Genomic DNA, 21,803 nt, shown 5'->3' with positions numbered 1-21,803 from the left:
CAAAAAAGTTCATAGAATTACGCGTAAACCTACGTGTTTTTGAAGGCTTTTATTTTGCGTTCACGTTCCTGTTTTTCAAGGCTTTTATTTTTTTGAAGGCTTTTATTTTTGTAACTTCCGGTATGGACTTCCGGTGTGGATGTTATTGCAACGTTTTTAGCTTTGTAACTTCCGGTATGGACTTCCGGTGTGGATGTTGTGGCGGCGCCATCTTGCCTGCAGTAGGGTACTCTTGGGATTTCCGGTTTCGGAAAGCGGAAGTAAACAACGGCGAAGCCGATAAATAAAAAGCTTATTTAGCATCCATTTATGATTTAAAAAGTTAGGAAGTGGTTTATATGTAATTTGATAACTTTCACAGCACCCAAAAACAGATTTCCTCCCGTCAAAAAATGAGGAAAAAGAAAAAGCAGAACGAGCGCCGTGCATTATGGGAAACAGTACGCGAGGCAGACTGGTCCGATGCACACTGAGATATTTTCCCGAATCAGTAGACATCCGGGGAGTTTTGGCATACTGCAGATTTTGCTCTTGTTCACATACTACTTACTACATACTGAATTTTGGACATATCAGTACGTACTGCTAGTATAGTAGGCGGTTTCGGAAACAGCCAACGAGACAACGGTCAAAAACCAACTGCCCTTCCGGGTCAAGACACACATCTGATACCCAGGCGGTGACGTACTTTTATACCTGTGCCCTTAATGAGCAAAACGATGACACCTTGTGGCACAATAAACAATGTGTTTCACAGCTTGACCCAAAACATGAATCTGGCTCTTACATATACATATATATATATATAAATATTATTGGTTATATAGTCTGACCACTGCAGGAAGAAAAGACCTGCGGTATGTCCATCAGAGAAGACAGCTTTGCTATCATCCTCCTGTCAGCCACCACCTCCACAGGGTCCAGTGGGCAGCCCAGGACAGAGCTGGCCTATTAGCTCATTATTATTCATTTCGTCACGCATAAACACTTAAAATATACATTTTCCGATGCAGTTTTACAGTTTTGTGCTGTACTGTTTGGCTCTTATCTTTAATTGGAATTTACTTCAGAGGTTAACTTCTCACCCCTTCTTTTCTCAACAGAGTTCCCCCTGTACCTGAATGCTGTGTCATCTTTTCCGCCACCTGTGTTGGGCCATGCAATGGGTGAGTGAGAAAACGGTAAGTGTTTGTGGAGCAAAGCAGGTAAGTTGTCAGTCTGGTGTTTAAATATCACATACTGGCGCCTTCCCTTCAACATGGCGGTCTCACGACCAACGATATCACCCACGTCGTGACTCTGGCCTTGCAGCCACCTTGATGCCATTTGTTGATTTTTGAGGCACCGTTTTAAATCCCATTTTGGATACTCGATAGTGTGGATATGGGACTCCACACCTCACTCTTACATACTCACAATTGTCACTATTTACTCAATCACATTCATTTACTTAATCATATTATATCATATTAATTTTACTCATATAGCCAAATATACTAATCATCACGAGTGTTTAGATACATATATAGCGTGTACTGAAACCATGCAGCTTGGCACCATGGAGAACTGAGACCTGTACAGTATTGAGGCCTCGGTCACCCTGAACATCTGAGAGAGTGGAAAAGTACTGAGAACCAAAGAACGCCATGACTGCATGTCTGATAGCGGAAAACCATAACAACAAGAAGGACCTGAAGGTCGTAGTCACAACGACATATCAAAAGTAAGACGTAATGTAGCCAAAAACAGGAGCCAGGGCCTTGGGAGAATTCCATGCATCAGCAGACATAGGTTCAGTATCCCAGAAATTAAGGGGGGCAGGTGGCAGACCACACGTAGCTGATGTGCATTGGTGAATGATGAGAGAACGTTATCCTTGAGGGTAGACAGGAATGTGTGTGCGCTAACTGTCACGTTTCAGGACAACTTCTCAGGCCTGGAGGAGTATGATGGGAGTCAGAACGAGGATGACGTGGACGCGCCTCGGGCCAATGAGGGGGAGGCAACGCCCTCAAATCATGCACAATTCAAATTCATCCTATGTGTTAATAAATACTGGGTCAGGGAAAAAGTAGTTAGTTCAGACTTCGCGAACTGAACAGCACTGTTGTTGATCAGGGACACGATAGTCAGACCCAGAGCTCTGTACACTTTGCAATTTCTACTGGTGTTTAGAATAAAGCTGATTTTTGAAACTTCAATACCTCCTCCTATTTTCTTCATCAAACGAACACGCGAGGACCAGGCATTCAGAGAGGTCCTCCAACAATAGCTCGAAGTGACCGTGTGTGGATTACGGGTGGAGGTTAAATTTTCCCTCCCTATCCCGGTCGACAACCTTCACATAGCTGAAGAATGTAAGTAATCTTTTTTATCAATTGATTTCCCCAATATAGCCGAAAAGTGTCTGATACATTGTTACTCGACCATAGATAACAGCTACATATTTATTTAAACATTTTTTTTGCCTTTACATTGGTTATTATGAATAGCTAATTATTTTAATTGGAGAATAAAAGAGAGGTCAATAAATGTATCTATCTATCTCACTTGTTTACAGGATTGGCTCAATTTCTCTGGAATCGAATTTGAAAAGGAGGAACAAAGAAGAATAGGAATAAAGACGGATACAGAAGAGATGAAAAATATAGCAACTGGACTGATTACTCTAAGCCCTCTCCCACGTGAAAAACTTTCAGTTGTGATGCAGACCTCACTGGCAAGTCTAGATTTTGGTCTTGAAAAGGCTGGAATGACTATAGAACTTGGATTTCCACAAAAGCAGTTAAGGTTGGTAAATACTGGTTGTAATTAAAGACCTGGGAGTAACAAGTAAGTCTAGTTGATGTATTCCCCAAATAACCTTTGAACTTCCTATAACCTCTGACCAACAGTGACTGATGGCAGATATCAAAGCAAACACAAGTTAAAAAGGAAGAAATTGATACTTGACTTATGATTTTCTTCAGTTTCATCATGAACTCAGAGTGAAGATCTCCTTTTTTCAAGACCACCTTACAAGAAGTTGCAGTGCAAAAAGACTATCACTAGATGGAGCTGGAGAAGTAAAACAATTTTCATTTGCATCTCAAGGAACCCAAGCATGCAGTTCAAAAACTGTCTGAATGAAAAACTCTGCAGAAGCACCCTCTTTGACGCCCTTGTAGTAGATGAAACATATAAGACGACCTCCTTGGTGCACTTTAAAGGTGACATATCATGCAAAATTGACTTTTTAATGGTTCTTTACCTGAAATATGTGTCCCTGTCTACAAACCCCCCGAGAATGAAAAAAATCCATTCTGCCCCTGTTTTGATTTCTCCACCTTTCTGTAAATGTGTCTAAAACGAGCCGTTTCAGACTTCCGTGTTTTTGTTACGTAACAACAATATCCGGTCTGTAACAGGAAGTCAGAGCTCGGAGCTTGTTCAGCCCATAGACTGTATAAAATACAACTCAGCCCCTCCTCTGTTTTTCATTCCCTGCACACATGTGTGCTAACAAGGAGCTTAGGAGGGAGGCATGCTAGTTGTAGGCTGTCTTAATAAACACAAAGGTCGGTTTTACTCCCCACGTCTGCAGATTTGAAGATCTAGTGGATGATTTTTATTTGTCATGGATAAGTGCTAGCGCTAATTAGCATAGCCACATAGCTATATGTTCATAGCTGTAGCTGTAGCTGTAGCTGTGTACCAAGACACACGTCGACATACTGACAAATAAAACAACAAGAAACACAGAATCTGTGACCAATCCTTCATAAAAGGTCCCGCTGCCTTTCTGGCAGAGGTCGGTTTGACTCCCCACGTCTGCAGATTTGAAGATCTAGTGGATGATTTTTATTTATCATGGATAAGTGCTAGTGCTAGTTAGCATAGCCACATAGCTACATGTTGGTAGCTGTGTACCAAGACACACGTCTACATACTGACAAATAAAACAACAAGAAACACTAAATCTATGACCAATGGTTCAGAAAGGTCCTGCTGCAGGCGCCTCTCCGTCAGGATCAGATTCTGGATCAGATTCAGAGGGTTGAAGTAACGCGGGTCTGTGAGCAGCCGTGTATATTCAGCCGACATGTAAACATTAGATCAACGTGCTGGAGAGCCGAGGCACATCCACTTCCGGAGGGGGCGTGGTCAGAGGGAAAACAGACTGTTCTGAGGACTGCTGAAGAAGAGGGTTTTTCAGGCAGACCAAAATCTTAATTCAAAGTGTTTTTTTGAGCATAAACTTTAAAGACATGTTTTGGGGACCTCTTAGACTAATATATGTTGATGAAAAAAGCCTGATATGTCCCCTTTAAGTGGATTGAATGTATGGTGGTCTGTGAGTTTTTTTAATATTCTTTTTTGTTACTTAAATATTAAATCAGTTATATTATAAACTACTCAGTCTTAAGATGATGCCACTCTGAGACTTTTAAGATAGTTTCATCATTGTCGCTAACAGTTCTGTTTGGTAACCTGTTCCTTTGACTCCACAGATACTTCAGGTTGTCGAGGATGCTGAGGAGTTTGGTTCTGATGATGTTATGTCATTATCTGCAAAAGTTCACATTTGCATTATCGTGTTAAATCCTAAACTAACTGGGGCGCCGTTGGCCTAGCGGTCTAAGCACGCGCCCAATATACAGAGGCCATAGCCCTCGTTGCAGAGGTCTCAGGTCAGATTCCAGCCTCGATCAGTTACTGCATATCCTCCGCCACTCTCTACGCCCCACATTTCCTGTCTCTCTTCAGCTTTCCTATACATTAAAGGCGTAAATGCCAAAAAATATAACTAACTTTCAAAAAGTTCAGCACAGTTCAGATACAATTCTTTGTAACTTATGTAGAAGCATGCATTAAATGTTACTTGAAATACATCTCATGGCCTGAACGACTTAATTTTACATCAAAGACATCTATTAGTCCCAAAGTTTATTGCTTCCAAGAACAAGTTATGGTAAGGGATATATTTCTTTCCTTCTTTGTACCTATGCCTGTTACGGGTGTGAGGGTGAACCCAAAAGCAGCACACTGGAGCCCGGAGGAAACAGCAGGTAACAGTCTTGAAGCTGGTTTCGCTGTGTGGAGGATCAGGCTGGAAACAGACGAGGAGCAGGCAAATCTCTTGGTCGGGGACAGAAGGCTGAGGTAGTTACCAGGGCAGAAACGAGGAAGGAAGGTCAGGGACAGGCAGGGTCGAAACCGGGAGATCAGTCCGAGGAAAAGTGCTGGAGAGTCTTGCATTTGCAGTGAGAACAATCTGGCACTGAGTGAGCTGAAACCGGGACTTAAATACTGGCAGCAGGTAATGAGAAACAGGTGATTTGTGTTGGCTTAATGAGGAGAGTGTGGTTCAGGTAAACAAAGGGGAGTGGAAATGTAGTGGGCTGAGAGGCTGAGCAGGTGTGGCAGGTGATAACTGTGACAATGCCATGGCTTTTAATGTTTCTTTTAGTCATTTCTGACTATCAGTGTCAACAAAATTCTGCAAAAAGACCAAACAAAGAATTTATTTCCTCCGCCGACTAAGATCTTCTGAGGTAAGTAGACAAATTCTTGTGTTGTTTTTGTGTACTGTAGGACGCTGTGATTCTGAGCATCCTACAGTAATGTAACACCACATGGTGCATGTGTTGATTTGAAGTCTAAACTTCACCAGATGAAACCTATTCAAAGGGTGTAGGTCAGCCCGTTCAGAGACTCTATGAATCAACGTACAATGAAAACAAATTAAGACCGGCTCAAAACGTTGTCGTTCAAACAGTGATTAAAAACCATTGAGATGCAGTGTCCCACGTTTTAATAAGGTCAGACTGAAGCACTCTTTTGTACACTAGTCAACTCTAATATTGAATATGGAGCTTAATCCAAGATCAGAAGTATGTTGAAAGCCTCTAAATATGTTGTTTGATGTTTGAAATGTTGTTTCTTATTGATGTATCTTTATAGCTTGTCTTCTGTGCTTTAAATGGAGCTGCTGTGATGCTGGACAAATTTCAGTCTCTCAATTAAATTGTGTAGGTTGGACTCTGATGTCTTCAACACTTGGATTCAAAGGCTATATCAGCAGAAACAACTTGGTCAAAGCATCAAAATACAAAATAATACAATATTTAGACATTATGCATCAATAGTAGGATCTTTCACCCTTGCATCTCTATTGATTCTTTCCAGAAAGTACCAGTGGTGAAAGAGTTAACCTTGGGGATTACATCATCACTTCTCCCTGCCCTTTCTCATCTCTTTCAACCCTCCCTCTCCAGCGAACCATCTCATCTCCCCTTTCCTCTCTCCCTCTCCATCCTTTCTCATCTCCTCTCCCCTCCCTCCCCAGCCTTAAGTCTCCTCCCTCTCCATCCCTCCTCCCATCCTGTCCATGTGCCCAGCCCCTTCATTAACTCTAGTATGAAAGGGAAGCTTTTTGCTGGCAGCCACACTACCAGAGCCTCAAAGGAGCCTCACTCACACAAAAAAGTCCCCACAGACTCCGGCCTGGACAGAGAGATACAGTTGGAAGCCAAATTATAATTAGTGTACCTCTGAGTGAGGCCTCAGCCTGCCAAATCTCTCTATTTTCTATCACTGACATGGAGCTTTTCAGTGTGCATAAAACCTTTCAGCAGAGTCACATGGGCGAGGAGAAGCACCAGATGCTAAACTTGAACCGACGCTTGGAGACCTACCTGAGCCGGGTCAAACACCTGGAGGAAGAAAATGCATTGCTTGCAAACGAAATCCAAGCTCTGCGACGCAGCAGTCATGGAGCTTTGACCAGAAGGAAGGGCCTGGAGGAAGAGCTGCACCGTGGGAGACTGGAAGTGGATGCAGCCTGGAGGGACAGGGTCTACACAGAGGTTGAAGTGGGCAAGATGGTTGAGGAGCTCCATGCACTGGATCTGCAGAGGCAGAGGGAGGCTCAAGCCCAGGTGGAGGCCAAGGTGAGGTTGGAGAAAAGCAGGAAGGAGCTCCAGGAGGAACATAGGGCACAAGTCTGGCTAAGGGAGAAGGTCAGTCAGCTTGAGAATGAGCTGATGCACATGATTCAAACCCATGAGGACGATGTGGCCCACTTAGAGGCCAAACTGAGCCTCTCTAGATCCACAGTGCCACCCACATCGGCTCAAAGAAGAAACCAGAACCCAAACCTCCTTGAGCTGGGACATGAGTTCTCCCAGAGAGCCACCATGGCATGGCAGGAGGCAGCAGAAGCCTATCAGGGGCAGCTGGCTCAGCTGGAGGAGTCCCTGAACCACGCCAGGGGCCGTTTGACTCAGGTTAATCAGGAGAAGAGCGAGAGCCAGCTGAAGCTCCGAGGGCTGGAGAAAGAGATCGCCTCGGCTCAGGACATCAGAGTGCATCTGGAGAAGACGGCAGTCCAACAGGGGGAAAGTTACAGCCAGGAACTCCAAGAGCTCCAGGTAAGAGTAGAGCCTTTTAGGCATACCTAAAAACTTCATTTGACTTTAACTCAATTATTTTTGGCGCCTTGAAGTGGTGCCTTAAAAAACTCCAAGACCTTTTCTTGTATGATGTATCGTATTGGAGGTATTTCTCATCATCATAGCTGCACTTAAATTAATCTTTGAACTTCTGGACTTTGTCTGGCTCACTTGAAATGCCAGTCAGAGTTGTTGCTCTTCTGAAAGATGCATTGCTTTTTGGGGAACTCCTGCCATGAAAGGCCTTCATAAGGTCATCTGGTGTTGCTCATGAAATGTGGAATCCTCAGTATCTTTGGTCTAAAATAGACACAGTGAACAGTTGAGGGTTGGCATCTGCATGACGAGGCCCAGAGAGACAAAATGAAGTTTACTGCTGACTCATTGCATTTTAATTACATGACTGGTCAAACCAATAAAAGATCAAATACAGAATAACCTGATCTTTTTCACTCTCTTGACCATGTATTTTTAAGATCCCCAGTATCTCTTGAATGTTGAATATCCCTTTAATAAAATGACAATCATCCCACTGAAGCTTTGAAAGGAGCATCTATGAGTCTGTCCCCTCATGGCTTCACTGAGTCATCATGCTCATTCAATATTCTGATGGAATGAAGACATTTGGGTCTGAAGGGGCTTGGAGCCTAAATATTTAAAGGTTGGGGCTGACAGGATTAGTTCTGGGTCATAGTCAAGTGTAGGGATGAAGAGTCAGTTTAAGCACTTGTAATGACGATGCTTGGCTCTTCAAGTCTGGTCCTTGTTGCAATAAAGTGCAAGCCCAAGTTTTGCCCTCACAGTGTGACTAACAGAAGCACAAAGACTGTTTACTTGTTTTACCCCATAGTCTTTGGCACGAGAATGCTCTCATACCTTTTTTTAACCACTTCCTTTTCCTTTTTCTGCTTCCTGTTTTGGTAGGAGCATTTGGAAGGCCTGGAGGCGGAGAAAGAAGAGCTGGGCCAGCACATCGAGGGAATCATCCTGGAGAACCGAGGCCTGCTGCAGGCAAAGATGTCACTGGGGATGGAGGTAGCAACGTACAGGTACGCTACACTATCAGGAAATGTGGTCACCACAGTGCTGTTGGTATTATGTGTATTTTATAAATGCTTGATAGAAACCAAGATTAGCCCCACAAAATATAACTTAGTGCCTTATACCAGGGGTTCCCAAACTTTTCAACCCGTGACCCCCACGGTCCCTCAAAGGGATTTAATGTGGCTTCATTTAGCTGGTCTGCAGAAAATGACCCTACCTATATGAGCATGTGTCTGTGTTTCCTGTGTGTTATGAATGAACCTGCTGCTACTGATGCTTTAGATAATTAACTGTTCACTAACCCTAAACTTAGGAGTCATCTAGAAACAAAGAAAGGCAGAAAACTCATTACATTTTCTATTTTCAAGGTTTTGTTTCAAGGTTAGCTACTATTTGTGTCAATATTTTTTACTATAATGGGTAAAATTTACTATCTTTAGATAACTTTAAAAAAAAAAAAAACATTCTGGCATCTCACGACTCACACTTTAGGAACTCCTGCCTAATACAGTCCCTGATTTTCTTTAGCACAGGGGCGTCCAGACTTTTTTGACTTGGGTGGCCCAATTGTTATTATCCTTTTGAATTTTTTTTGATTAAAAAAAGAGACACAATAGATTGGCATCACATAAATATTCTTGGCTTCATTCTGTAAGGTCTTAAAAAGATATTCATCTAAATAATTTACTGAAGGCACCAACAAAAGGAAATGTGCCACAGTTAAACACAAAGAAAGCTACAACCAGCCTGTTAACACATCCCAAATAGTCCAACCTCTGAAAAGGCAAATAGGCAATCATACCTTAGGATTATGGAGTTTTCAATCAAATTTCAAGGAGGGTCAGCCCCACTCCTGCACGGATTGTGAGAAGGGTCACTGAGCAATACTGAAGGAATTAATCATATGTCTATGTAAATTGATCAAAGCTTAATTGGAGCTTATTTCGCCTTGCTTCATAATAATACAGGTCTTTGAGGAAACAGTCTCTGACCAAAGATAAAAAAAAGCACAAATATAACCTTCTCTAATTCTCTAATTAGACATAAAATTAACTGTCTCTTCTTAAACTTAAAATCAGTAGTTTTGGGTTTAGTTGAGTCTTGAAAATGTTAACACTATGTTCTCATCGCAAGCTTTAATGCTCTATTGAGTTCATAGACTGTATAAATAATGGATGTAGCATTCGTGGCAACCATCTGTTTTGAAGCCAATCGTCAGCGGGTGCCATATTGGAAATGCTGAACTCATCCAAACTTTCACCAAGCTTAGTGTGATGTAAAGAGGCGGGGTTTGAGCCTCCTCGTTAACAGCTACAGGGTGACCACCTGTCAATTAAGTCAGTGTGTACTGTACAGTGTGTGCCGATAGAGAAATGAGCTACTCAGGCCTAAACAGTTTTTTGAACCAGGCTGTAAACATGTTTATTTCTACTGTAAAGATCGTCTTCTTTGAATGGGTGTGTATGTGGTTTCTGGTGTTTCTGCAGCCACCCTCTAGTGGACGCTTAAGGAACTGCAGTTTTTAGCACTTCTGCATGGGCTTCATATTTTAAAGGTGACATATCATGCAAAATGGACTTTTTAATGGTTCTCTACCTGAAATATGTGTCCCTGGCATGTCTACAAACCCCCCGAGAATGAAAAAAATCCATTCTGCCCCTGTTCTGATTTCTCCACCTTTCTGTAAATGTGTGTGAAACGAGCCGTTTCAGACTTCCGTGTTTTTGTTACGTAACAACAATATCCGGTCTGTCACGGAGTCAGAGCTCGGAGCTTGTTCAGCCCATAGACTGTATAAAATAATACTGAATCCCTCCTCCGTTTTTCATTCCCTGCACACATGTGTGCTAACAAGGAGCTTAGGAGGGAGGCATGCTAGTTGTAGGCTGTCTTAATAAACACAAAGGTCAGTTTTACTCCCCACGTCTGCAGATTTGAAGATCTAGTGGATGATTTTTATTTGTCATGGATAAGTGCTAGCGCTAATTAGCATAGCCACATAGCTACATGTTCATAGCTGTAGCTGTGTACCAAGACACACGTCTACATACTGACAAATAAAACAACAAGAAACACTAAATCTGTGACCAATCCTTCATAAAAGGTCCTGCTGCCTTTCTGGCAGAGGTCGGTTTTACTCCCCACGTCTGCAGATTTGAAGATCTAGTGGATGATTTTTATTTGTCATGGATAAGTGCTAGCGCTAGTTAGCATAGCCACATAGCTACATGTTCGTAGCTGTGTACCAAGACACACGTCTACATACTGATAAATAAAACAACAAGAAACACTAAATCTGTGACCAATCGTTCAGAAAGGTCCTGCTGCAGGCGCCTCTCCGTCAGGATCAGATTCTGGATCAGATTCAGAGGGTTGAAGTAACGCGGGTCTGTGAGCAGCCGTGTATATTCAGCCAACATGTAAACATTAGATCAACGTGCTGGAGAGCCGAGGCCACACCCACTTCCTGAGGGGGCGTGGTCAGAGGGAAAACAGACTGTTCTGAGGACTGCTGAAGAAGAGGGATCTTCAGGCAGACCAAAATCTGATTTCAAAGTGTTTTTTTGAGCATAAACTTTAAAGACATGTTTTGGGGACCTCTTAGACCAATATATATTGATTAAAAAAGCGTGATATGTCCCCTTTAAGACTGGTGGTTGCCACTTGCTTGCATCAGAGTCTTGTATGAACTTGTCCTGAAGTGACCTGCATGTGCAGAAGAACAACAACGAAGACGTCACACGTAGCACAGTGATTTTGGGAAGTAAACATGGTGGCCATATTTTAAGGTTTTGCTAACCCTTTAGTGGAAAGTTTAACCACTAGTTTGGAGTAAAACTATAAATTGTGACATGTTTCATTATAAATTGCAACATCCGTTGTCTATAAAATCACAGAGGAGAGTCTCCAAAGTGTAGATGAAAAGTCTTTCCACACAGAGTGAAATGTTTAGTCTTTACAGTCTTTTCAAAGCAGAGTTTTTTTTGCTGTTTGTTGTTTGTTTTTTCGTTTTTTAACTGCCTACTTACATGTCAGCTCTGTATCCTATTCTTCCAGCTTTATCAAAAGGTTTTGAGATCAAGCGAAACAAAAAAAAAACAGCCATTTATTTCATGGCTTTTATTTTCAATCGATGTCATTTAAAATGCGACAGCAAAGGAGCATTGATAGAGACACGCTTTCTGTTTCAGAACTCGGCTCTTGTGTTTCTCATAATAGTGTTTTTAATGAAGTGTCAGTCACATCGTTTGTTAGAGGAGACACCTTTACTTCACACTGTGATGAAGCATTAAAACTTTACCGAGGTGGAGGATCTGAGCCGCTCCGCTGTTTGATGTCAGTCAGGCGTGGGTTCAATGTTGCATGTAATGAAACATATGTTTGAAGTTTGTTAAAAGCCACCTCACCTCCACTTTCTCAGGTGCTGACTAAATTATGTTTCCCTCAACTTTCAAACTTTCTTTGACTTTAGAACAGTTACAGAAAATAGTTCGTAATTCGCTCACATGGCAAACCTTAACGTGCAGAACCAGCTAACCAGAACTCAAGTAGAACTTCAGGAGCTCTGCAGCAGACAGTTTCCAGATTGAAGTCTTGCCTGTGAGGCGAAGGGGTTGTGGTTGTTGGTGCGGGGGAAGTTATGTCCTGTTACTCAGTGAGCCTCAGGAAACAGGACATGGCATCAAAAGCATGCTGTGAAAGCCTAAGTGCAATGTTTACAACACGATGGTGGATGAAGTGACAGAGACCTACGCTGTGATGACAGTTTTTGACTCGTATCAATGCTATGAGTAAATTAGGGAAGGGACAAAATATTGATATGGCAATAGGCTATATCGTTGTACTGACTTGTGTGATACGAGTATCGATATGTTTCATTTTTTTTTATTTAAAGGGGACATATCACGCTTTTTTCATCAATATGTATTGGTCTAAGAGGTCCCCAAAACATGTCTTTAAAGTTTATGCTTAAAAAAACACTTTGAAATCAGATTTTGGTCTGCCTGGAAAGTCCTCTTCTTCATTCCTCATCAGAACACTCTGTTTTCCCTCTGACCACGCCCCCTCAGGAAATGGATGTGCCTCGGCTGTCCAGCACGTTGATCTAATGTTTACATGTTGGCTGAATATACACGGCTGCTCAGAGATCGCGTTACTTCAACCCTCTGAATCTGATCCAGAATCTGATCCTGACGGAGAGGCGCCTGCAGCATGACCTTTCTGAACGATTGGCCATAGATTTAGTGTTTCTTGTTGTTTTATTTATCAGTATGTAGACGTGTGTCTTGGTACACAGCTACGAACATGTAGCTATGTGGCTATGCTAACTAGCGCTAGCACTTATCCATGATAAATAAAAATCATCCACTAGATCTTCAAATCTGCAGACGTGGGGAGTCAAACCGACCTCTGCCAGAAAGGCAGCAGGACCTTTTATGAAGGATTGGTCACAGATTTAGTGTTTCTTGTTGTTTTATTTGTCAGTATGTCGACGTGTGTCTTGGTATACAGCTACAGCTACAGCTATGAACATATAGCTATGTGGCTATGCTAATTAGCGCTAGCACTTATCCATGACAAATAAAAATCATCCACTATATCTTCAAATCTGCAGACGTGGGGAGTAAAACCGACCTTTGTGTTTATTAAGACAGCCTACAACTAGCATGCCTCCCTCCTAAGCTCCTTGTTAGCACACATGTGTGCAGGTAATGAAACACGGAGGAGGGGTTGAGTTGTATTTTATACAGTCTATGGACTGAACAAGCTCCGAGCTCTGACTCCGTGACAGACCGGATATTGTTGTTACGTAACAAAAACACTGAAGTCTGAAACGGCTCGTTTCACACACATTTACAGAAAGGTGGAGAAATCAGAACAGGGGCAGAATGGATTTTTTTCATTCTCGGGGGGTTTGTAGACATGCCAGGGACACATATTTCAGGTAAAGAACCATTAAAAAGTCAATTTTGCATGATATGTCACCTTTAAACTTTTTAACCAGGTAAGTCATTAAGAACAAATTCTTATTTCCAGTGACGACCTTGCAAAAGGCACAGCTTTTGAGGGGTAAAGGGTCAGGGATAACAGTAATAACAAAAACAAACACATAAGGGTAAAACATAAAAAGACAAGTTAAACATGACAGGACAGAACAGAGCAAACAACGAACAGCAGCAGCAGGAGTCCAGGATTAAAAGCAGGTGTGTTTAAGGTAGGGGTGCAACGAATCAAAAAACTCACGGTTCGGATCGTATCACGGATTTGAGTCACGGATCGGATCATTTTTCGGATCAAAAAAAAAAAAAAGAAAGAAGACAAGACAAATATAACTTTGTCCCTCTATTTATTTTGTAAAACACTTTGCCCATTAAATAAAAACAAGATTCAACTCAAAATGTGCAGCATGTGCAAAGCACCCTATCTGTGGGCCCAGTCCTGCCTCATTCACTGCATTTCATGGCATGGCAAGTGAAGGAGCAGAGGAACTTCAAAAGTTTCACTCCATTCTTCTTTCATTTGCTGATTTTCACCGTCCACTTTTCTTTGAGCAGCAAACTGTGAACACCGTATTATTCTAGGGTCCTATAGCTGGCAAAGTACCAACATGCAAACTGCTCCATAAACGAAAGTGAAAGTTAAAAATTGCACTCGCAGCATTGGACTCTAAAGCCCAAGATCCACAGGATGCGTCGCGTTACGTTACGGCTGCGCCGCGCACGTCGCAGCAAATAGGTTCCCATTCAAGTCAATGCTCTAGAGTCCACAGGGCGCGCTGCGGAGTCTATTTTCGCCGCTCCCCGCGCCCAGCACGCGTCAATCCACACAGAAATGATCGAACTATCCCGGAAGTCAGGCACGAGGATCGTATGCAACATCCGCTCACTTTCAAAATAAACACCATGTGCAAACACAAGATCGTAAATTTCACCACTTCTTCAACATTACGTCATAACCTGTGGCATCGGGCCAGACGTCAGTCTCAAAAGATATCCGACACCATGGACGAGGAAAAGTTTATACTGTGTTGTTCTCGCGCGTTTTGGAGTTCTCGAGGGATCTTGAGTTTCCTGCTCCGGAGTGCGCGCCGCTCCAAACACGCATCCTATGGACCAGGGCGAAAGCCCCGGGACGGAGCAGAGCCGTGTCGCAGCCGTAACGCGGCGCACACGCATCCTGTGGATTCCCCGAGTAAGTGACCCAGTAACAGCCTGTCTGCGTATCGTTGACATGGAGAAAAAAATCCCGGTAAACACGCGGTGACCCGACCAAAACACAGAGTGAAGGAATAACAGTTCGGGGGCCACAAATAGGCGGCCTGATGCGGCCCGCGGACCGTGTATTGACGGCCTCTGGTCTAGTGGGTGCGCAACAGAGTTTCATAACGTGGCTCAAGCACATTCAGCATTCACTGTATTTCACAGGGAAAACAAAATGCTCCCACACATGTGACTTACAAGATGCAGGAGGGTTATAATGTTCCTCTGCTCCTTCACTTGCCATGACTACCACTGCGCTTGACGAGTGAGTTGACGCGCAACCTTTTTTTTTCATCAACCGATCCGCGGACCACGTCCGTGCCGAACCGTGGAGAGGCATCCGTACGGATCACGGATCAACGATGATCCGTTGCACCACTAGTTTAAGGGAGTCCACGAGAGAGTTCCTGAAGGCTGGTTTTTAGATGTAGTGGACCAGTTTTAAAGTGTTCTGTAAATTGTTCCAGTCTGTGGGCACAGCAGACTGAAATGACGACTGACCGATGACTGAATGTGTTTTGGGGATTTTCAGCAGGATCAGGTCGGCTGAGCGTGTGGTGTAAGTGGCAGGTGCAGGTTGTAACAGGCTACATAGATACAGAGGCGACAGTCCAAGGAGAGTTTTGTATATGAGCATGTACCAGTGTATTTCACGGCGGGTGTGTAAGGATGGCCAGTTTACAGAGGAGTATAAAGTGCAGTGGTGAGTTCTGAAATGGGCCTTTGTGGGGAAACGTATGGCAGAGTGATAGAGAGAGTCCAGCTTTTGCAGAGTAGATTTGGAGGCAGAACGGTAGATGGTGTCACCATAATCCAACATGGGGAGAACTGTCATTTTTTTGAGGGGCTGCTCGTTTACTGAAATGCTCCTATGTGTTTTAAACGAGCATGATGTACGAGACTTACAGCGGAGCTCACATGAATGATTCTCCTTCTACATCTTTCTTTAATATATCAGTCCCTTGGTTTTGCACCAGCTGCATGTTCCAACATTATCACCTTATGTGTTCACTTAGGCTGAATTTACCCAAATATTACTAGCTACCCTGTGAACTTCAGCTCACCCAGACTTTTGCTGAAATCTTACTGGGAGGCTGGCGGGAACATTTCTGTACAAATTTGGGCAGAACATTTTGGCTGTTTGCATTCACACAGAGACAATACCAAACAAATGTAATGGCAATTAGGAGGATGTTGGTCTGTCTTCACTGACTTTTTCAAAACTAGCACAACAAAAACTGAGTTGTCTGAATTTAAAATGACAAAGTTAAACATTTTTGGTGCACAGGAGTTCATTTTTTGTTGCTGTGGTACCAAAAAAAAGTTCAAAATCTTGGTACTTTGTGTAACTGTTTAAGTAAGAGTTTTTGCTGACAATATGACTGATAGAATATAAAATAACAAATATAAGATAGTGGATGATCTCCCACAATGATCCAGCTGAATTCCCTCTTAACACTGGTTTATGGGTTTAAACCAGAAGACTGCTGCTCAGGAACAGACCAGCACATTTCCATTAGCAGGAGTAGACGTATTAAGGGCCGTCCACAGTGGGTGCAGCCGTCTGGACTATACCGCCTATTGAAACAGCAGCCTCTGTTGCCTTTGACAGAGTAACTTATCCATTATGCATTTCTATAGTGGTGTCTCCTTTCTCCTTCTCCCTCTTCTTCAAAATATTGACCCTCGCCCTTCAGTCTGAAGATACCGATTTATGAGCAATGGGAGTCTAGAATGACTGCAGAGGGGGAGGGAGGGGGGAGGAAACTAGGGGACAGATTTCACTGTCGTTGCACATTCAATATTTGTTTTAAAAATGTCTGTTCTACCTCATATGTAATATTTTAACAATGACAGGACGCACAGACACACTGCAGCTATTAAAGAGCGTGTGTGTTGGAATGGGGACTGATGTGGTCAACATGTGTGAACGGACACGGTAGTATTAGTGCTGCATGGGCTGCTCATAATATCTGATGTCATCATGTGTGTCGCTGTGCACAAGTGTTCCCTCAGGGTGTGTGTGTGTGTGTGTGGAATCGATGGTGGAGGTTTATACGCTGCAGATGGCTCCTCAATGGCAGGCCCTTTACTTCATTACCATAACAACAGACCTCAGCCTGTTCCTGCTGCTAAGGAGCAACAAAAGTTGCCCTTCACTCCTCTCGCCATCCACTGCGCTGTGTGCAGTGTCATGTCGCCATTTACCCTTTTATGACTCAATTCATTGCATTATCAAGGTTTTGTTGGTTTGCATTACTCCAGTATTTAACCTGCTCATCTCTTATTCTCTGTCTTTGCAGAACTTTGCTGGATGCTGAGAGTTTCAGTGGAAATATCTCTCGAGGAAACACTTTCATCACAGGTGATAAATAATAATACATCCTCACAATGTCAATTACTTCACTTGTCCATCATTTAAAACCACAATCTGCTGCAGAATTCCCCTCTTTTATCACAGCTCTCCTTCCAACATCAATACTCTTCCCTTGTAAGGGGATACTTTCACTTCAGAGAAAGCTCCTCAGAATTGAGGACATGTTGAAAACAATCTGTCATATTAGTCTGACTGGTCTTGCTGGGATTGGGATTTTAGCCAAGGGAGCTGAGGAAGGCACTTTGGGTCCTGTAATGCAAGCCACCTCAGGCGGTCCCCAAAGGTTATTGAGCCATATGGCTTAGTTTCCAGTAACTTAGACAACGGAGAAAGGAAATGACGATCAATACTCCCCCATTAGTGTCCAACCTCCAATGAGAGCAAACATATTAATAATGTGTGTGGGAGGCAGGTTCTTCACAGTGTCTTTGGCACGTTAAGATTACAAAGGATGATTTGCAAGGAATCATTTGGGATATAGGATGGCAAATTTTAATTTTACTCACAGCATTTAAGAGACAGAAAATCAAGCCTTAAATACAGAAATCTGTTATTGGATACACCAGACGATACTTTTTATATCAAAACTAAATGGGAGCTGGAGTTAAATGTTATAATTAAGGATGAAGAGTGGGAACAATATGCATTGGATGTCATCAGGGTATTAATAGTAATATGTGGAAGGAGTTTGATGGGAAGATGAAGACAAGGTTCTTTAGGACGCCTTTGGTTGTCTCCAAATTTGAAGATAACCCAGCTGCAATATACTGCTGGAGAGAAAGTAGAATGTTTGGTGACCACTCGCACATATTTTGGGATTGCCCAAGGTTGCTTCCTTTCTGGAAAGGGGTAAAGAGCGAGATAGATAAAGCTCTGGGAATTGATTTACTATTCGCCCCAAGCCAGTTTCTTTTCAATCTAACCCCTGAAGACAAGTACACCAGAGACACCACCTGTTACATATTCTCTTGATGACTGCTAGGAAAAGGTGACAATACAATGGATGAATTCACAGCCAGCTACAGTGGTAAAGTGGAAACAGAAGCTGAGGGAGGTGTATGGAATGGAGGCTTTAATTGCTCAGTTACAAGCCTTTTATTTTTTTTTACAGTAGCCTACTTCATTGTGTATTCATGACCTCCTCTTGTGTCCTCTACAGATGCAGTTTTCAATCCTCATGGGGTTAAAAAGAATTACAAGACACAGCTGCCCGTTAGCCACAAAACCACTTCCCTCTCATCTGTCCGTGGCAGAACCGGAACAGGGCAGACAGTCAGAACCACAACCCCAATCTGGAGTAGAAAACCTGTCACCCTCACTGAAACACCGAAGACTTACACGAAATCTGCATACAAAGATAATGTAAAATCTGCAACATCTGAGACCCCTTATCCCAGAATACTGCAAGATGGAGCTGTGGAGAATTTCAGACCACAGGAAGTTCAGGAGAAAGTCACTTACGCTGAACCTCTGTCACCTCCGAATGAGCTGGAGGCTTTCATTGATACACCAGATCTTAAAGAAGGTGAAGAGCGTCGTAGCAATAACACTGAGGAAAGACCATTTGCTGAGTCAGTGATCCAACATCAGGTTGAGTCTAGCCTCAGTAGAGAGCCACCTTCAAAAGACGAAGTTGGTCCGCATCAGTTCGACACACCAAACCTTACACCGTACCATGTCCGAATGAAAGAGGAGTCCTCTGGTTTCTCAGATGAACCTGATGAAGAAGTGGACGCTGACGAACAAGACGTGAAAGAGCCGTGTTCTCCAGTTGCAGCTTGGGAAGAAAAAAAGGACACTGACAAAGAATTAGAGCATCTGCAAGAGGAAACTTCTGATTCTGAAACCGAGGCGGTGCTTGAACGTACCTTTGAATCCAGAACAGGCAGTCCAGTGTCTGAATGTGAGCCTGATGAAGATGGGGATGAAAGCATCCTGCAGGAGGATGCAGCAGAGATGAGGCATGACATAAGTTGCTCTACAGAAGTACATAATGCAATGAGTGTTGAGGATAAGTTGTACCCTGATGGAGAAGAAATGGATACATGGGATAGTGTGATAGAAAGGAAAGTTGAACTGAAAGATGACAGCATAAAAACGAATGAAGAGAACTTAAAGCATGCCGAGCCAGAGGAGGACATATCAGCAAGAGAACAAGAGAGTGTGAAGAGAGAAACTGCAGTGGATGTCCAGCAACATGACAGTGCTTCTTCAATGATAGACACAGAAGTAGATGACGATGGAGAGAAATTCGCAACAGACCTCGAGCATGCATTGCTTTTTGACAAAGAAGACGAAGAGGAGGATTCTCAGAATGTCTCCGTATCATGGAAGACCGAGGTGGAGAGTGACAGCTATGCTCAGGACAACACCCTCGCTGATACCCGTCCTCTGATCCGGTACAAGAGTGACGAGACCGACGCCAATACTCACGCCTCACACATGGACGAGAGCGAGTCCAGCGAAGGCGAGCAGGAGAAGAAGGTAGGAGAGACAGGAACTGGAACCGGAACGTGGGAAGAAGGGAAGTCAAAGAGATTTGGCACCATGGAAGATCTGTGTGAGGAAGGGGAAGTAGAAGCATTGGATGAGGATTATGACCTGGGGTATACCCATGAGGAGGGCCGAGTTGTTGGACATGATATGCCTGTAAGTGAAGAAGCCAGAGAGATTGCAGAAGAGATTCTCAGGAACGTCAGCGAGGCGCATTGGGATGTAGGAACAGAGGAACTCACCAAACCCATGACATCCTCAAATGTGAGCTACGATGAGGAGTTAGAGATAGACCGACTCGTGGAACAGGAACTGGAAAACCTGGCCACAGACAGCTACAGTGCTCACTTTGCACAGCAGCAGATCAGCAAGAGTGAGTCTGTCGAGGAACTGACTTGGCTAGGAGGAACTGGGGATAATAAAACAGAGGACATGCCTTCCTCTGCAGAGACTGAGATCACATCTTTCGATTCAATGACAGCTCAATCTTTCAAGGACCAACGTTTCAGTGATTCGTCTCTGGTGGGGCTTCAAAAAGAAACAGAGGAGACAGTTCAACATAAAGATCAGGGGGAAGAATATAACACTTCCTCTGTGACTCCTACTCATCAAACAGAAGATCAAACTGACTCCAGTGAATTCCAAGGTATGCCTCATCTGGAGGACATTTCCAAGGACCCCGAATATGTGTCACTGGGAGAGGCAGATCAGAAAAACCTGCAGGATGTTGCAGAGGAGGTTGCATCTGTGGAGGCATCTCAAGGACTTCCAATCAAGGAGGTTTCAGACTATCCAGAGGTCCCTGAAACAACTGAATGGGATGTCCTAAAGAATCCGTTTGATGTAAGATATCAGAATGAAGGTCAAGAGAAGTGGGGAAGTATGACTGAGTCAGCTGAAAGTTTTCATCACACTGATGAAGACTCTGATCAGGGAGGTAAGGCAGATCAAGAGGAGCCTGTTGAGATGTCCCCTGAAAGTGTAACAGATGATAAGGACATCTTCAGGGTAAAGGACTCCACAGAACTATCAAACACAAACGGCAAAGACAAAGGCGTCCATGGCTTCTTCAGCTCGGGTGTACAGAGTGACTTCTGGATGTCCTCCTTGGAGACCGGTGCAACCTATCAACCAGAGGATTCCCGTAATGAAGCAGCTGAGCAAACCAATAAGAATCAAGGATATGCTGACAGCCCGGTTTGGGGGGATTTGGACAGCCCGAATGCGGTTAGGAAAAACTCAAAGGTGGACATTGATTCGCGTGAAGCCCTGGGCTCTGAAGCAGAACAGAAGAAGATCTATCCGGAGATGAAACAGGCGCTGTGTAGAAACGTGGAGGGGGAGTTTGTCCATTCTGAGGAGTCTGACGTTGAAGGAGAATCCTGGTCATCAGGGGAGGAAGTGGAATATAAGTAATGAGATGTTTGTTAAAGTAGCTTTAGTTCTAATCAATGTTAGTCACAGGAATAATAAACTTAGGGTATACTCCACTTTATATGAAAACCAAAGTCGTGCCTTGGTGCACCCTTCTGTGATGCTAACCACCGATGTGCCAAGTCCGTATGGAGATTCCTAGTGCTTGTCTCATTTCCTTTAATATTTGGCTGACTGTTTTATCTTCTGTTTTTATTGCTCAAAACTCTTCAGTCTTTCAGGGTGCATGTGTTTGAAGAAGGATTGGCATGTCTGCATGAGGGAACAGCATGAAGATGGAACAAAGAATGTCATTTGAAAGTCAAAGGATTCATTGATTGCTGCTTAATCTGATTTCACTGACTGATGGAAATCAATGTGAACAAGGGGGAGTAGGATTGCTTTTGTTGAGCTGCAATTTCACAGAGTATCAAACTGACAGCTAGTGTTTCTGCTGTGGAGTTATTTCATTTCATCGGACAACAGTTTAATTGTCTCTCTCTGTTGTGCACGTGTAGAATTAAGAGTTGTTAAAGGTGTTGGAGAAGCAACTCTTGTATGTGTTTGATTTCATGTTAAACTCCCTTTATTTCCATCTATAAAGATTTCACTGCGGTACGTTTACTGTCTAAAATAAAAAGTAGATTCATCATATGGTTAAAGTCTCTGTTTCACTGTTGTCTTGATTGCAACCTCACACAATGACCACTTCAAAATATATTGGGAATATTGAAAGAGATCCATCAAGACTGATCTGATCCCCATTCTTAGCCAAACTAAAAG

The 21,803-nt window shown here is 43.2% G+C and overlaps 1 protein-coding gene across 2 annotated transcripts; it reads left to right on the top strand.

Moving 5' to 3' along the window:
* Positions 1 to 5,373: 5,373 nt before the first annotated feature.
* On the top strand, positions 5,374 to 21,677 carry nes (nestin). Of its 2 annotated transcripts, XM_034697086.1 has the most exons (5): positions 5,374 to 5,534; positions 6,169 to 7,412; positions 8,358 to 8,482; positions 17,041 to 17,102; positions 18,274 to 21,677. In XM_034697086.1, exons 2-5 carry the CDS (start codon positions 6,582 to 6,584, stop codon positions 21,021 to 21,023), a joined length of 3,768 nt encoding a protein of 1,255 aa, XP_034552977.1. In that variant the 5' UTR covers positions 5,374 to 5,534; positions 6,169 to 6,581; the 3' UTR covers positions 21,024 to 21,677. The 2 variants fall into 2 exon arrangements, with proteins under 2 accessions (XP_034552977.1, XP_034552978.1); XM_034697087.1 differs by having other exon boundaries at positions 5,374 to 7,412.
* Positions 21,678 to 21,803: the final 126 nt, after the last annotated feature.

This window comes from Notolabrus celidotus, chromosome 12 (assembly GCF_009762535.1).
Source record: "Notolabrus celidotus isolate fNotCel1 chromosome 12, fNotCel1.pri, whole genome shotgun sequence".
Classification (NCBI taxonomy): domain Eukaryota; kingdom Metazoa; phylum Chordata; class Actinopteri; order Labriformes; family Labridae; genus Notolabrus; species Notolabrus celidotus.
The sequence above is the reverse complement of the archived record's forward strand: the minus strand, read 5'-3'. Positions and strand labels throughout refer to the sequence as shown.

Bases quoted from the DNA above. Each gene is read 5' to 3' on its own strand.
- nes (XM_034697086.1), top strand. From the start codon at position 6,582: ATGGAGCTTTTCAGTGTGCATAAAACCTTTCAGCAGAGTCACATGGGC. The intron at 7,413-8,357 runs GTAAGAGTAGAG...CTGTTTTGGTAG, and splicing joins AGGAACTCCAAGAGCTCCAG to GAGCATTTGGAAGGCCTGGA. The intron at 17,103-18,273 runs GTGATAAATAAT...TGTCCTCTACAG, and splicing joins AGGAAACACTTTCATCACAG to ATGCAGTTTTCAATCCTCAT.